The following is a 17959-nucleotide window of genomic DNA, read 5'->3' on the forward strand; positions in this document are numbered from 1 at the left end:
GAGATAGCAAGGGGGCTGGACAGCCATTCACATGAAAATTCTGCTGCACAGTTAAGAGGCTGCACTTATGAAAACAATTGTAAAACAACGGTTATTAATGAATGTCTGACAGACATCTTAAGCTAGTTAAGTCAGCGTGCATAATAAGTGCACTTAAAGAAACAATGTAGAAAGCTTATTTCAAAGAAAAATTCCCCCCTCCCATCCTTGAATTTATCAAGAACTGCCCTACTTTCAGGGGGTGGGTTTCATGGAACTTTAAATGCTACACGAAAACTAAGCATTATAGTGAATATATGTACCCCCAAATTCGGCCAATTGAACTTATCATGAATCATCATACACCAGAATGTCCAATTGACATTTTTCTGTCTGACCCAAATTGCTTGCACTCAAAAGTCTGGTGCCAAATCAGCTGGCAACCAAACAACTGCACCCATCATCCCATCTTTCTCTCTTTCTGTCTCTATGTCTTCAGCTGAAAACCCTTGGGGACGGAATCAGCAGGCTATAAACCCAAGAGGGCTCCAGAGGGAAATCAGCCTGTAGACAAACAAGTTAGGGGGAAAGGTGATAAGTAAATAAATGTGAGGGAACAGACAATAAAAACTATGCACCTGATTTAAAGAGATCTGATGATTCCACAACTGCACACCTTACAAAAGCCATGGTCCTGAGATCAATGGCAATGATATCCTTGTCTCCTGATTACACCAGCTTCTGTTTCTGTTGATCAACTTCTTAATCTCCTTTGCATAGAGAAGCCTTTTTGCCTTGTGTCTTCAGCCATTTGTGTGGGCGAGCCACTCCTTGTCTTCTTTCAAGCTCCTTGGCAGTAGTAAGTTTTCTTTGTTCAAACTTTAACTCTGGTCTCACCTATCTTCTGCCTAATGAGCTCTTGGCTGTGTGTTCACACCTTTATGTTTTCTGTTTAGGCCTGATGCCATTTTCCAAACTTTGTGTCTTCCTCATTTGCTTTGCCTAAATTTTGTCATATGTACGGCCAGCCTTTGGCGAGATGTCTTGCCTCTGGTGGCTTTTTTCACTGAGTTGTGTTTAACAGAACAGTTAGCACACACACACACACACATACATCATTAAAGCATAAAAATATCAACCCATACTGCATGATGACAATACTGTGCTGTATATGAGCACAACAGACAAAATGAAACTGTAATGAAATCACAATTTTGAATGTGCAAGTGACACAAGGGAACTATGCTTTGGCCAGGTGAAACAAGGAAGGATCTGCTTTATCATCTGTAAAATACTTTATGTATTTTAGGAGGTAATAAAGCACTCTCTATGTTTTACTAAATATTAGCAAAAGTAAAAATAAAAAACATCCAATAAAGAACAAAACTATCTAGTAGACTCACCCGCTCACCTTGGAAAAACTGGTCAAAATATACTTATGCAGTGCCCTTCACTGTGACAAAAGTAAATACTGTACTGTAATAACTACACTGCACTGTTACAAAATCACATGGATCTAATTATATAAGGGTATACAGCAACTTGCCTTTCGATTCTCCTTTGAGGCTACTTCATGAATAACAACACGTTCCGGATAGTCTTTACCGATGATACAGTTGTGTTTCTTCTGTACTTCTAATGGAGCCAACCAAGGCTCAAATATGTATTCTTGAGGGAAGTTTGCTAGCTCCGGCACATAACGCCTAAAATAAAGCAAGAGCATTACTTAAAGTGCAACTCAATAACTCAATTTGCCAGACTTCAAGGGTAAAATATTAATCCCATCCAGAGTTATTTTATAAAGCTTCAACTCTTCCCAGGCAAGTGAAATATGATACCAATGCCTATATTTATTGCAATGACAGACAGTGCTTTCGTGGAACCTTACAAAGAGGTGTGCATTTATTTTTATACAACCATTTTCTGGCAGAAACACATTACTGTATTATTCATTTCTCAAGCCAGAAGGGATAAGAACATAAAAGGAAATAAAGTTTCTAACAAATTAGAATTAGGTATTTTTTGAAAAACTAATTTTCATACAATATTTTTGATATCTGAGTTATATTTTAAACACATGGATGAGGCACATTTTGTTATTCAATATTTATTTTTATGGGTAAGTTTTTGTTAAATGAAAATAAACTACAGGAAATGTCTAAAACCTCACTGCACATACTTTATCTAGAATCCTCATAATCAAAAGATTACATCATGTACATAAATTGTTTTTGAAAAAACTGAAATGTTTCTTATATACAAACCATCTATTTTTGCGTAAAGACTCTATGCTTAGTCAACTGTACATGACAGTTGTAATAATAAGTAGTTACTAGTTACCAGAAATGTTGGTTGATGTTCTGAAACGAAGAGAAAGCCACCTCCCTCACAACCTGTCACATTCACTTTTCCTCACAACCTGTCACATTCACTTTTCCTCACAACCTGTCACATTCACTTTTCCTCACAACCTGTCACATTCACTTTTTAGGCAAAGAGATGTGTTTGTCAGAGCACAAGGGATGAGGGCACTCCCCTATGAAATGTTCAAACTTTTAAAAATTGTTGTATATGTAAAGCCTGCCCTACTTATATTCATCCACTAATATAGAGGGTGAAAGTAACATTCACAACAAGGATTAGTATCCATCTGCATTGTGCAATGAAATGGTCAGTTGCTTATACAGTATGTGCCTCTTGCTAGTTATTAGGCCCATAATACTTTGTCTCTCTCAGTAGGTCACAAGCTGCTACTCAGAACAGTATACAGTAACTTTTATTTAATGTATAATTTGTTCACATTGCTGTATTACTTCATATTCAACACAGTAATAGTGAAACATGGAAAGCTGCCTAGGAAGGGAAAAAGTACCCTTCACTTACTGATGGAGCAGCAACAAGATGAAGAATTCATGTACCTTTTTAGATAAAAATGACATTTTTATAATAAAATCAAGTTTTATATATACTTGCAGAGTAATTGCACAGCTATTGTTTCTAGTATCAGCAGCTAACATCTGAAACTCAAGGTAGCGATTCTTTTGTTTTTAGTGTAGGTGTCTAGCCCCGCCCACTTTCGGGGAAGAAGAGGAACAATTGAGCAAACAGTTTCAATTTGTTTGTGCCATTATGTCCATCTGAGGGGAAGAGGGTGGGCTCCCACTCTGTAATTACTTGGTAAGTATAATAAAACATTATTTTATTATAAAAATGTAATTTTTATGTAAGTGACTTACCAAGTAATTACATAGCTGATTTCACACTGACAGGAGGTGGGATACATGGACTACTCTACCCCCAAAACATTGTATACAGTAATGAATTTGAAAACAGAAAATTTGCTAGCATTGGGACAATGCTTGTTGTTTCCTTACCTGGTGAGAGAGCTGCTGCAGGAAGATACTGCCTCTGGTTGGCACTCATCTCACTCAGCAGAGGCGAGGGGTATGTATGGCCCTTGGGTGCCTACTACATCAGTGGGAGACTTACAGTGAAGGAGACCAACGAACACTAGTAAGTTACAGAAAATTGTCCCTGCCCAGGGCACAGTGCTAACACAAGACAACCAGATAACAACACTTTTACCTACACCAAAATATTAAAAACGCCATTCCCAAACCATTAAAAACTGGAGGGTATCCCAGTACACTTCCTACTTTCCCTCCCCCAACACCATGCCAGCCACCAATAAAGACCCCAGGTACTGCATTCATTAAAAACTGTTTCCACATCCAATAAATAGTGAAATGCAAAATGGAAAATATCTGAAAGAGAAATAATATTTTTAAAAACTAAAGACTTAGCCACTGCCCCTTATTTCACGTGCCTTAACCTTCAGAGAAGGTAAAAGCTCTTCTCCCACATGAGAGTGGGCTTCCTTAATGAGTTCTCTTAAGAAAAAGGATATCGCATTTTTTGTAAGAGGACGTGAAGGATCCTTAACTGAAGTCCACAAATTACTACAGGGCCCACTTAACTTCTCTGTTCTCTTCAGGTAAAACTTTAATGCCCTTACAGGGCAAAGAACTCTTTCTTCCTCCTCAGATCCTAGACTTTCACTCAGATTTCTTACCTTGAACAAGGCCAGGGCATGAAAGGATTCTCATTCTTTGAGAAATCCCAGTGTATGAGAACAAATCACGTCTCCTCCAGAGAAACCGATCCTTCTATCGAGTGCTTGTAGCTCACTAACGCTCTTAGCTGTCGCCAAAGCCACCAAAGGAGGGTCTTCTTAGTTGGATCGCTGAGCAAAGAAGAGCTGATAGCCTCGAAAAGAGGAAGAGGCAACCGTTTTAAGACCACGTCTAAGTTCCAGGATACCGGTTCTGTTACCTTCTGCTTATTAGTCTCAAAAGATTTTATTAAATCAAAAATGTCTTGATTAGAGGATAAGTCAAGGCCTCTGTGCCTGAAGACTGAGCTAAGCATAGCCCTGTAGCCCTCTATAGTCGAAGGGGCCAAGCCTCTGGAGGATCTAAGGTACAATAAAAAATCTGCGATTTCAGTCAGAGTGACCTGAGTAGAAGAGACTTCAATCTTTCTGCACCAAGTGTGGAAAATGGACCCCTTATTCTGGTGAATGTTGCAGGAAGATTGGCATCTGCATCTCGAGATTGCTTCTGCAGCTTCTGCAGCTGCAGCTGCGCTATCTGGTGCAGATGGGCGCCTGCGTCGGCGAACGTTGGGTTGATCGGGAGAAAACATTCCCGGCTATCCCAGAAACTGCATGACAGAAGAGACTCCTTCGCCTTCTTGCATGGAACTTAAATGAGCAATGCACCTCCAACACAGACCTTTTCAGTGGTCTGGACACATCACTGAAGCACCATTGGTGGTTTTGTTCAGGGCTGGAAGCCTCTGAACTGGAAAAAAGGCGGTGGTGAGCCTGTGAAAAAGCGCCTTTCCAATGACTGTCACACACTGTTACCACCTGGGATTTTGCAACAGGTGTGACATAGGGGCCGACTACCCATGGGCAGACCAAACCGACCTCCCTTGGGCCTCGGTATGGCTTCTCCCAGGTTTAGGGAAGTATGAGAGGACCTTCACCTAGGAGAATCGGTGGGACAGGCAGCCAGCTCCTCCACTAACACTTCACTCTTATCACTTGATTTCTGTTCCATCAAGGAACGCACTGATGCCCTTAATTGGACCACTGTATTCACTAATAGCTCAAATTTACAATCAAATTTTGACTCCAGACTGGCAATGGCATTGGGGTCGGAAGCGAGAGAGCTGGGTAAAAGATCAGGTGGTACTGAAGAGGAGGGGATATTAGAATTAGCATTCAAAAAAAACAATAGGAACTTCCACAGAAGACCTAGAAGATTCCTGACTAGCTAAGGTCTTGTCATGTTTAATTGTTGCTTTTCTCTTTCTATCCCTCTCAACTTTTGAAAGATGAAAAGTCAAAATCTTCCACTGTTTAGGATCCCACCCCTCACATTCTATACATGTATTCTCTACTGAACAAATCTGACCCCTGCAAGATGTGCACAACGTGTGAGAATCGCACCTAGCAGAGGTTAACCTTGTATTACAGCCTTTGCTGCAATATTGAGTGGAAGAAGTACTAGCATCTGACATCATCACAGCAAATCAATAACTAAATACCACATTACAATTAAGTAGTCAAAAGTTGTGAATACTAAGGTTTTAATGTTAAACCCCTATCTAGATATTGCCGAAAGGCTACCAAAATCAAAGAATACTTCACCAATTTGAGGAACAACTAAAAAGAGCAAAGTATGAGTAATACAAATTCAGCTGCTGCTCACAACCTATGTTGGAAGCTGGCAGAAACAAATTGAAACTATTTGCTCAGCTGTTCCTCTTCTTCCCCGAGGAAAGTGGGCGAGGCTAGACACCTACACCAAAAACAGAAATCGCTACTGCGAGTTTCAAATTTTAGCTTCTGATACTAGAAACATTAGCTATGTCATTGGCCCTGGGAAATGGGTAATAGAGTACTGTGTATGTGTTAGTGCTTAGCTCTCCCTTTACCACAAAAATGTTATCTGACTAACCTCCAACTGTTGTGCCAGGAACCCTGGCACCTAACGATATCTGTGCCCCACACACAAGTTCTGTGCTCGTGAACAATTGTCTTTATTTTATACAATACCAATCGAACCATTCTGATTTTGAGTCTACTATAATCGGTCAGTGCAGCCTTCTCCATTGAGGAAATTAACGCTGCATATAGGAAATGCAAAGACCTGATACCAGATACCATTCTCCAGTAGCAACTCACAAAAAGCTTATCCTCTCTCAAGAAAGTATCATATATCACTAAGTGGCTAAGGACCTGCTTGGTGGAAATCTACGCCGATAACCCTTACAATCTGCCTTCAGAGGCGCCTGCTGATCTAAGCCTACTTGCAGTGTACCATACGACAGAAAATGCCTTTCTAAAAGCAAAATCCCTCTCAGGAAAAATTGACAAAACCTCTGAAAAAATTGAGGAAGCACAAGACAAATTTTCACAGATCTGGGATGTGATCAAAGGATTACAGGAATCATTCGACAGTCTTAAAACTGTGGAAACAAATAACAATCTTTCACAGATCTGGGATGCAATCAAAGGAGTGCAGGAATCATTAGACAATTGCACAGCAAGCCACCAGACTCCTCTGATTGAGGCACCTATTATTTCTTCGCCTCCCAAAAACACGAGAGAAGTGAGGGTGCGACGCGAAGTCGAGGTGGCCATACCCTCCGATGAGGGAACTGCCCTCTCTCCTTCGGTTGAAGCGCCTACATCACCTGTAGGCCTATCAGACAGGACCAACAAACCCCTAACCTCCTCTCCCTCCCCAGTGCCTCCGGTGGAAGACAGACCTTCAGCAATGATCACCAGCCCTCGTGAGTCTTCCGACCCTATCTCTCAACCCCCAACCCCCCTCATGGATGAAGATGTGATTGATCATGAGGGGATTGGGGGCTGGCAGACACAAACAAGTAGAAAAAGGAAAAGAACATCTCAACTGTCCACTGGACCGAAGCCCAACATTTGTGAATCACCTTGCCCGAAACCTGAGAAGAGGTGTCATATTGTGATTCACAATTTACGCTTGTCGGTGAAGCTAGACACCATAGTAGAGTGTCAAATTTCTCACGGGCTCCGACCCTCTTATCTCCCACGAACTCCCATGCAAAATTATACATAAAGTGGCCTACAGGGATTACCTGCCTATTTCAACACCTCGGTGTTCTTAAAGGCAGAATTTCGGTCCTAATATAAAAGTCTCAAGATATAACCTAAGCTAGGACCAACCCCCATCCCAGGGGATCTTACTGACACCCCAAGTAGGGGTTCAGGCGCAGACTTGCCTTCTACCACAAGTGCCAGCCATCCTCCGAAGCGGAGTGAATACCAACACACGCTGGCCAACCCCCATCCACCCAAATGATCAACTCATTCATTTCCCATCTTTGTGAATTGCCATGGATACACTAGATATAATTTCTTGGAATATTTATGGCCTCAGGCAGAACATTCCTCCCTTAAACATGTTCTGCAAAAACTTCAAAGGCATCATTGCACTACAAGAAACGCTGCTCTGGCCTCATGACCTTGCCATCTGTGATTCAGTGCATGAAGACTTCGGAGCTTTCTCGACCTCATCAATGCAAGTTACAGATCACATCGTAGCCAGTTGCCCGAAAGGGGGCCTTTCCTTCCTGTGGCACAAATCACTAGACAATGTGGTGAATGTGTTGATCTATAGGAGGATAGATTGCTGGGGCTTCAATACTGCATGATCCTAGGTGAGTTACACAGCATTATTCACCATTCTACTGCTGATCATATTTGTATAATTGGGGACCTAATTCTCACCCCACAAAATTTATAACGAACTTTCTCACTTCTGTCAAAATCACCCTCTCCGAATTAGTGATGTAATGCTCCTCCCTCCCTCCTCCTATACCTATGTACAAAACAGAACGGGCACAGTTACAACCTCCTGGCTGGGCCACTGCATCATGTCCCCTCAACTACATGATTCCATTGTGACATGCAACATTTGCTGCGATCTTGCAGTGGGCTATGATCACATCCCCTCACAGGTGCCACTCAGTACTCCATCCCTCCCTACCGTGAACCCCCTAACTGATCACCCACCCGCTGTTAACTGGGATTTTAAAGACCAACAGAAAACCAGATCCTTTAGGAAAACCACAGAAACAGGCTGCGTCAATAGCTCAAACGGCAGACGCATTATCGTGCACTAACCCAAAATGTAGAAACGATCATCACAGGAGAGATCTGAAAAAATTCTATTCAAATATAATTTCCACTATGCTTGCCTCCGGCAGGGATACCTTTAGATCTCGTCAAGGCAACTCTCGTAATATACCTGGATGGAGTGACTTGGTTAAAGATCTTTACACAAATTCACAAGAAATGTTTCTACTGTGGAAGCAAAATGATAGCCCAAGGGAATGACACTTTTGCACTGCTAATGAGACAGGCGAGAGCACAGAGCAAACTTGCCCTTAAGCATTGCAGACTGAATGAAATGCAACTAAGAGCTAATGCAAGGTCTAGAAAATTAGAATCTGGTGATTAACCCCCCTCTTTGGAAGGACATTCAATCCCTAAATCCCAAAACTAAAAAGCTATCACAGAAAGTAGGAGAAGCAGTTGGTGACAAGGCTACTGCAAGAATGTGGGGCGATCACTTCAGCACTATCCTGAGTTGCATAAATGATCAAGACTCCTGTAGGGATGTAAATAACCTCCTTACTGGTAATATTCAGTTTCGTTTCGCCAATCGTATTACACCAGGTAATGTCAGCGATGCCATAAACAACCTACCTAATAATAAATTGCCCGGCTGCGATGGTCTGCCTGCTGAAGCTTTCAAATTCTGCCATCTGATAATTTACATTTTGCTAGCTGCTCTATTCAATGCGTGCATAATTCACCAGTTTCTCCCAGACTCCCTACTCTTAGTTCACTTAATACCATTAATAAAAAAATAAGTTAAAGGATATAGCTGACCCTGGCAATTATTGCCCGATTGCAATTGCTACAGCTGCGTCGAAGATACTTAAGTCTGTTCTTCTAGTGAAACTTCTCCCCATTCTACACACTACTTACAACCAGTTTGGCTTTAAAGCAAACCACTCAACCGACACCTGCATCTACATCCTGAAAGAATTGCTGAACTATCACCTATCATCAGCTTCTTCTGTTTTCCTATGTTTTGTAGATGTGAGAAAAGCATTTGACAGAGTAAACTACCTGAAGCTCTTCCTGAAGCTGCACAAACGAGGAATACCTCTACTGTATATCTAATTGGCATCTCATGTTGTTGGTTCTCCACACAGCAATTCTGCGTCAAATGGGGTAACGCATCTGTTGTACACCTTCATCTCCCTAAACGGGCTCCTGCAAGGGGGTATTTTCTCTCCATACCTGTTTCACACACACACAGATGCCCTGAATGTCAAACAGAACTCACTCCCAATCGGATGCACTATCAACAAAACAACAATAAACAACCTCTGTTACGCTGATGATATGGTTCTGATCTCCCCATCAGTGCAAGGTCTCCAGCGACTCATTGACACCTGCTGCCAATATGCTGAGGAATTTGATATCCTATACAACGAAACCAAACCAAGTGTATGTCGCTGCTCCCGAGATCGCTTAAGCATATTGCAGAACCATAATTTTCCTCAGAAATCATCGTCTGGAATTCGTGCATGAATTTCCATATTTGGGCCACATTATCACAGATGACCTAAAAGATACAGCAGACATAGAACAGAGGCGTCATAAACTATGTGCAACTGGCAACATGATTGCAAGGAGGTTTGCCTTCTGTCACCGAGAAACTAAACTGCTGCTCTTCGCTTTCGTACTGCTACAGTACATATGGGTGTTCCCTTTGGGCGAACTATACCCAAGAGACCATGAAACATATCACTGTTGTTCACAAAGACATTCTGAGACGCCTCACAAACGCTCCTTGCTATCACTCAGCCACACAAATTATCATAGAAACCGCCTGGCTAATTTGAAAATCATTGTGAGGTGAACAATGTCCAGTCTGATCACCCGCCTGAGAAACAGCAGCAATTTGCTCATACAAAGCATCCTAAGCAGTGAGGCAAGAAGATCTAAATTCTGGGAAAAGTGGAATAATGAGGCGTCTGTCCCTTAAATGCCTTATTCTCTATTTTTTCAATTAAGTATCATCTCGAGAATCTGTCATTATTATTATTATTATTATTATTATGAAAAAGACCTTCTTTATACACGTTTTGTTAAACAAAATGGCAGTTTCAACAGCATTTATTTTATAAAGCAAACGCTCAATTCGTCTCATTAATTGTTTTTCTTGCGCTGGAATGGTTGCAAGCAATTGACCAATATTCATATCCTGTGTTTTTCGTGATGTGTAGGAGGTAGTTCTCGTTGAATGTCGACTAGTTTCGCCCTCTTCGTTAGGGCATCATTCAGGACAGGATCACAGGATGCAATGGTTACAGCCATTGCATCCTGCGATCCTATCCTGAATGATGCAGTGCAAAGGGTGTAGGTGTTCTGTTACCACATACATCTGACTTTGGAAGGCCAAAGAACACAAGCAGGTCACTGCAACAGATTAAGCCAATCCATAGACCATACAAACAGGTGATGAATGAGACACCTGAACAGGTGGCACACCTCATCTCTATGCATCTCTGAAGAGTAGCAGTGAGGGGAAAGTGAGGGGAAAATGTCTCCAGCATAAGGCTAACATGCCAAAACTCGACTCAACGAAGCTAGGCAACTTACTAAAAGGGGGGCAGAAATCAAGTCTGGGTGGATGGTATTTAGTGCCAACCCTACCTAGGAAAAGCTGATCACCAACAGTAACCTTGCTTCCACGCCCTTCCCCAAGGCAACAGAATGGGTGGAAAGAAGCCTATCTATACTTCAAATGTAGCGTTAGATTTCCCCTTCTCTTTGCCTGCAGCATGGGGAAAGAGTGGGGTCAAGGTGGAGGTAGACAGCAAAGTAAAAACTGAAAACAGAGAGTACTACCAGCTCCCATACCCTTCTTTTGTTGTCGATACTCGCCTCATCCACAGGCCTGGTCACATCATGAACCAAAGCCTGTCACACTCAGAGGAAAAAAAAAATACAAGTTATTTCTTCCTCTGCAGGAAAAGGGCTGCAACAGAAGGATCCCCTTATCTATGGAAGGTCAAACTATTTTAGGAACTTCTAAGTGACTAAGTCTTACAGACCATAAAGGCAAATTTTATGAGCAAATTAACTGGAGAATGACACAGCCACTAATGAACCTATTTAGAAGCTGCTACATTCTCAACGAAACCATAATATTTATTCATGACAAGGAAAATTCTATGCTTCATCCGAGCAGGTCAAACGACAAGAGTCAGGAAGGAGCAAAAGGCTAAAGCATCTGATGCCTGCTGGAAGAAGCTCTTTACTTCTGCTTTCTCATCCTCTCCTTGCACAGATTCTGTTGTAGCAATTGTCAACCCACATGTTCCCAGTGCAAGGATCTCATGAAATTTATTTCCTCTACAAGAATCGCAGACCATATGCAGATACAGTACAGTGGACCCCACTTATTTGTGGTTCAGCATTCAAGGATTCAGTTGTCCGCGGATTTTTCTGTGGAACGTATTTTTCAATAAATCACGGATTTTTCATAGAGCAATAACCACTGATTACTGTATTTTCAGGTTATTTCGTGACTAAATACATTTATTTTTATAAAAGACTATTCACTAATTCTCAAATAATATTAACGTAAAGACAGCAAAATATCAATCAAATGTATTTTTTCTCAATGCATATTTAAATATTTCTTAACTCTGAGACAGAGAAAGAGAGACTTATGTAAGCCTGTGGAAAGAAACAGGTTCTCAAGCTTTGCGCTGGTAATACTGTAAACCGGTTTTCTCCCCTCCTTATAGTGAACCCTCCCGGTGGCTACAGCTCCTAAGCCAGTTTCTCACCTCGTTGTAGCACCTACAGCTACGCTATGGCTCACAAATGATACTGAAATGATATTAAAGTGATATTGAAATATTAAAGTGATACTGAAATGATATTCAAATATTAAAGTGATATTGAAATATTAAAATATTAAAGTGTTTGAGGATGATAGTTTAAAGTATATTTGGTGTTTGAACTATTACAACAGGCAGTTATAAGCCTTTTTAGAGGGAAGTTCCAATATATCACAGATTTTCGGCATTCACTGGTGGTTGTGGAACGTAAGTCCCGCAAACATGGGGGTCGACATACCACAAATGGTGACAAACCTACGCAAGCACACCCAAAAAAACAATGGCAAGTGTATTGGTGAGACAAGGGCATTATGCCCTAGGCCTGCCTGCATTATTCTTTTAATTTCTCAGTCAGTAAAAAGCCACAAGCACATATGCAGAAGGAGGAGCCCATATATGAAAGGTCGAGTGTTTGTATTCCCTTATAAACAATTACTTTTTAGGCATTAATTCAAAACTACACTGTACAATGTGTTTGGAACCTTTAACATATGAGAGACAATAACCACGCATACTTCATGTGCAAAAGTAAGAACACAAGTATACAATTTTTTTTTTTTTGCCAGACTTGACAGTGCATTCAATAATGGTAAGTTGAGGTGCTGGTGTAAAGTTGAGGTGCTAGTGTAATGTTTTTTTCTACGCTGACAAGCCTTGTGATGTCCACAATCAGCTCCCAATCATTCTCAAAACACACAACCTCAGCTTCTTCTTGTTTGGGTATTGGCTCCCAAGCCTTGTTCATGAGGTCATTATAACTTACTTTCATTTTCATTCTCCGACATCTTTAAAAATATCTAGCACTGCTGCACTACAAGGTTATAGTTCTACTCTTGATCCCTTGCTAGTATGAAGACATCCTAATTTCCTGTCCTCACTAACTCTAGAACATTTCCTAAATCTGCATCCTGGCTCAATTATTTTCTTGAAACAAAGTCCTTCCCACCTAAATCGCTACTCAAGAAAATGTAAATTGATGGGGTTGTGTTACACAATTTTTCTGCAACAAAATCTGATTCTGAATACAAACCCATCAGTTTACATAATAAAAATTGCCCATCCTCTCCATCCAACATTTGCAGTAAGTGTGGCCAAGACAGGAAATGAGTCAACTGCCACTACTACCACCAGAGGCACTAACCAAAAGGATACCTTCCAGATGAAGAGTTCTTTTCAATTTTTTTTTTTTTTGGAATGTGTCTGAGAAGCTGCTGAGAGCAGGAGGGAGCATAATATGTAAACATGTATGTTTGAATTAATGAGAGATTTTGTTTTGAGAACAATCTCCTATTTTTTAAATACTTCAGGGAAAAATTGTAATAATTTTACCTTATGTAGTCTCCTGTTGGTTCTACTCTCCTTCCATAATTAACAGGGCAAATGCAAGTGGAACAGTCTAGCTGTCGTTCAAAAGCCGATGAGCTCACCCACATCCAGTTTCCGGCAGACACAGACCAATCAGCATCTATCAAATATTTCAAGAAAACCTTTGGGAAGAAAGAAACATTAAAACGACATGAGACACAAGAGAAAAGTAATTCTGTCTGTAATGAAAAGAATATAATTGGTAAATATTAAAGAAATGTTTAGAAATTCCATAAGTTAGGAAGACAAATCTTGGTGCTCTGTTTACTTATGAATTACCTTTGGGAACCATTAATAGGAATATCTAATTTACATATGATTTTGTCAGTTTCAGTTTGAGCAGCTTCACACACCATTCACTTGTCCATGGAGGCAATTTCACTAATTTCTGGATTTTCTTTGGGCTGTAACTCTAAAATTATCGCTAACTCACTTTCTGTTGTAGAGCAACACTGTGTATTCACTAATTACTGTATTTTTTTCATTAAAATATATGAATACCAAAGAGAGAGAGAGAGAGAGAGAGAGAGAGAGAGAGAGAGAGAGAGAGAGAGAGAGAGAGAGAGAGAGAGAGAATGACGGCACAAGAATTTTTTAATAAATTTATGGGAGATGGTGAGGAATAACCATGTTTGTATGATAAATAAATGATTTACCTAATAATACGTACTAATTTCCAAATAATAATAATAATAATAATAACAATAATAACAACAATAATAATAAAGGGGCGCCGTGACAGAGTGGTTTAGCTCATCGATGGGCTGGTTAAGCAACATTGGGGCTGGTCAGTCGTTGGATGGGTGACCACTCTCCTGGGCGTTGATTCCTTGGGAAAGGATCTTTACCATAATTTCCTCAGTCTACTCAGCTGTAAATGAGTACCTATTCCCGATGGGGTAGGGTCCAGCTATGGGTTACATAGCAAAACTCAACAACGGTCAGGCACTTGGAGGTCGTCATTCAACAACTGACCACCTTAACGACAGTAACCAGCAACCAGAGACTGGAGCTAAAGAGGCAAACCAGAAGAGGAAATGGACGAGAGAAGAAAGTAAGGAAATATGGAGGTGATGCATCAGAAGCAACCAGACAGAAAGAGGATACAGAAGAATACTGGTCAACATCTGGAATGAGAGAAATAACACCTCTCAAACAGAACAGAGGCTAGTGGGCCAAGTAAGGAACATAAAGAAAAGAACTGGCTCTCCATAACAGAAAGAGAGGAACTGGAAAGAGAAATAACACCCAGCAACGAAGGACAAGAAGACAAACTAAGAGACGAGACACAGAAAACGACAGGAATGATGGGCTACCAAACAACAACAACACGAGGAAACACCGAGGATGTAACAGAGAGATCTGAATGGTTAGAAAAGATCAGACAATGGATGGAGCCAGATACAGAAAGAACAAAGATCCCCTCCATGAAAACCTACAACACAGGGAAACTAAGGGAGAAAACAAGTGAAGTTAATGAAATAATGAGACTAATACACACCACTTGCATTACAGAAACAAATAGTCTGGCATATGCAGGAGCAAGACTCATAGTAGAACTCATGGGGATGCAAACACCAACATGACCATCACAACCAACCCAACAGAAACCAAAACAGCAACCGCCTTGGAAAAGATTTGACTCGAGTAAACTGAAAGAGATGGCAGGAAAGAGGCTAAGAAACAAGAAAACAAGAGAGGAACTGAATGAGAAATACAAAGTATAGGAGAAAGGACTATACAACACAACAGAAGACATAAAACAGAGGCTTAAAGCCAAAGCACATAAGATCCAATGGTACATGAACAGGAATAAAGGAAACCAACAGAACAAACTCTTTGGAACCAACCAGAAAAAACTACAGAGCCAACTAAGAGGGGAAGACAACCACCAAGAAATTCCTGATGCCGAACCAAGTAAGAGACACTGGGAAAACATATGGAGCAATCCGGTATCACACAACAAACATGCAACATGGCTTCAGGAAGTCAAGGCAGAAGAAATGGGAAGAATAAAACAAAGATTCACAGAGATCACGACAGACGCAGTCAGACCAACTAAAGAAAATGCCCAACGGGAAAGCCCCAGGTCCCGATGAAGTCCATGGATACTGGCTCAAAAATTTCAAGGCCCTATATCCACTAACAGCATAACAACTCCAGCATTGTATCACAAACCACCATGCACCCAAATGGATGACCACAGGGAGAACATCATTAGTACAGAAAGACAAGAACAAAGGAAATATAGCAAATAACTACAGGCCTATCACCAACCTACCAATAGTGTGGAAGTTGCTAACAGGTATCATCAGTGAAAGGCTATACAGGCAGTCCCAGGTTTACGACGGGGGTTCCGTTTTTACGCCGCGTCGTAAACCGAAAATCATCGTAAACCGAAAAATCGTCGAAAATCGTCAAAAACCATAAGAAAACCTTACATTTAATGCTTTGGGTGCATTGAAAACAATGTAAATTGCATTTTTATTGAGTTTTTCATCAAAAAAACCTCCAAATTATGATTATTCTGTCGTTTTGGAGCCATATTTCTTCCGTCAGATTGGCATACGACGTGTCGTAACCCTGGAACATGCGTCGTAAACCGGGAAATAATTTCTGATAAATATATTTGAAAAGCGTCGTAACCTCGGAATGTCGTAAGCCGGACCCGTCGTAAACCGGGGACTGCCTGTACCTAGAGGACACAAACACCATCCCCCACCAACAGAAAGGCTGCAGATGGAGGTGTAAGGGCACAAAAGACCAGCTCCTAATAGACAAAATGGTAATGAAGAATAGTAAGAGAAGGAGAACCAACCTAGGCATGGCATGGACTGACTACAAGAAAGCCTTCGACATGGTACTGCACACGTGGCTAATAGAATGCCTGAAAATATATGGGGAAGAGGAAAACACCATCAGCTTCCTTAAGTATACCTTAGTTTTACACCAGACCACTGAGCTGATTAACAGAATGCCTGAAGGATTAGGCTTATTTTATGTGGGCAGAGGAGCAAAGGACCAGCTCAGCATTATCGAGAAATGAATTTCTATCAAAATAAACTAAATTCATCAGCCGGCAACTGGAACTCAGGCCTAAAGTAGGCCACAACTCTGGGACTTGTCCAAGAAGAGCTATCAGAGGTTAAAAATACAGGTTAACATCAGGAGATGGATCTTTCAAGGCAACTCACTGTCCCCACTACTCTTCGTAGTAGCCATGATTCCCATGACAAAAGTATTGTAGAAGATGGATGTGGGGTACCAACTCAAGAAAGGAAGCAACAGAATTAACCATCTGATGTTAATGGATGACATCAAGCTGTATGGTGAGAGCATCAAAGAAATAGATACACTAATCCAGACTGTAAGGATTGTATCTGGGGACATCAGGATGGAGCTTGGAATAGAAAAATGCGCCTTGGTCAACATACAAAAAGGCAAAGTAACAAGGACTGAAGGGACAAAGCTACCAGACGGGAATAGCATCAAAACTTATAGATGAGACAGGATACAAATACCTGGGAATAATGGAAGGAGAGGATATAAAACACCAAGAGATGAAGGACACGATCAGGAAAAAAATATATGCAGAGACTGCAGGCCATACTCAAGCCAAAACTCAATGTCAGAAACATGACAAAAGCCATAAACACATGGGTAGTACCAGTAATCAGATACAGCGAGGAGTAGTGGAGTGGACGAAGGTTGAACTCCGCAGTATAGACCAGAAAACTAGGAAACACATGACAATACACAAAGCACTACACTCAAGAGCAAATACAGACAGACTATACATAACACGAAAGGAAGGGGGAGAGGGCTACTAAGCATAACTAGAGGACTGCGTTAGCATCAAGGGCAGAGCACTGGGGCAATATCTGAAAACCAGTGAAGACGAGTGGCTAAGGAGTGCACGAGAAGAAGGACTGATAAAAGTAGACGAAGACCCAGAAATATACAGAGACAGGAGAATGCAAAACAGAAGAGAGGAGGAATGGCACAGCAAACCAATGCACGGACAGTACATGAGACAGACTAAAGAATCAACCAACTATGAAACATGGCAATGGCTACAGAGAGAACTCAAGAAGGAAACAAAAGGAATACTAACAGTGGCACAAGATCAGGCCCTAAGAACCAGATATCCAAAGAACAACAGATGGAAACAACATCTCACCCATATGCAGGAAGTGCAATATGAAAGACGAGACTATAAACCATATAGCAAGCGAATGTCCAGCGCTTGCACAGAACCAGTACAAAAGAGGCATGATTCACTAGCAAAAGCCCACCACTGGAGCCAGCGCAAGAAACACCAGCTAGCTTGCAGTAATAAGTGGTGCGAACACCAACCTGAGGGAGTGATAGAAAACAATCAGGCAAAGATCCTCTGGTACTATGGTATCAGAACAGATGGGGTGATACGTGCCAATAGACCAGACATGATTTTGATTGACAAAATCAAGAAGAAAGTATCACTCACTGGTGTCGCAATACCATGGGACACCAGTGTATATGAGAAAGAATGAGAAAATTGGTATATATCAGGACCTGAAAATCGAAATAAGGA

The 17959-nt window shown here is 41.1% G+C and overlaps 1 protein-coding gene across 1 annotated transcript in view; it reads right to left on the reverse strand.

Moving 5' to 3' along the window:
- LOC136832024 (cryptochrome-1-like) overlaps window positions 1–17959 on the reverse strand; it is a 368545-nt gene that overhangs the window by 25062 nt on the left and 325524 nt on the right. Inside the window, exon 12 of the mRNA XM_067092517.1 lies at window positions 1526–1682. Coding sequence (XP_066948618.1) covers window positions 1526–1682 — 157 coding nt within the window. The remainder of the gene's footprint in view (window positions 1–1525; window positions 1683–17959) is intronic.

This window comes from Macrobrachium rosenbergii, chromosome 49 (assembly GCF_040412425.1).
Source record: "Macrobrachium rosenbergii isolate ZJJX-2024 chromosome 49, ASM4041242v1, whole genome shotgun sequence".
In the NCBI taxonomy this organism is placed as follows: domain Eukaryota; kingdom Metazoa; phylum Arthropoda; class Malacostraca; order Decapoda; family Palaemonidae; genus Macrobrachium; species Macrobrachium rosenbergii.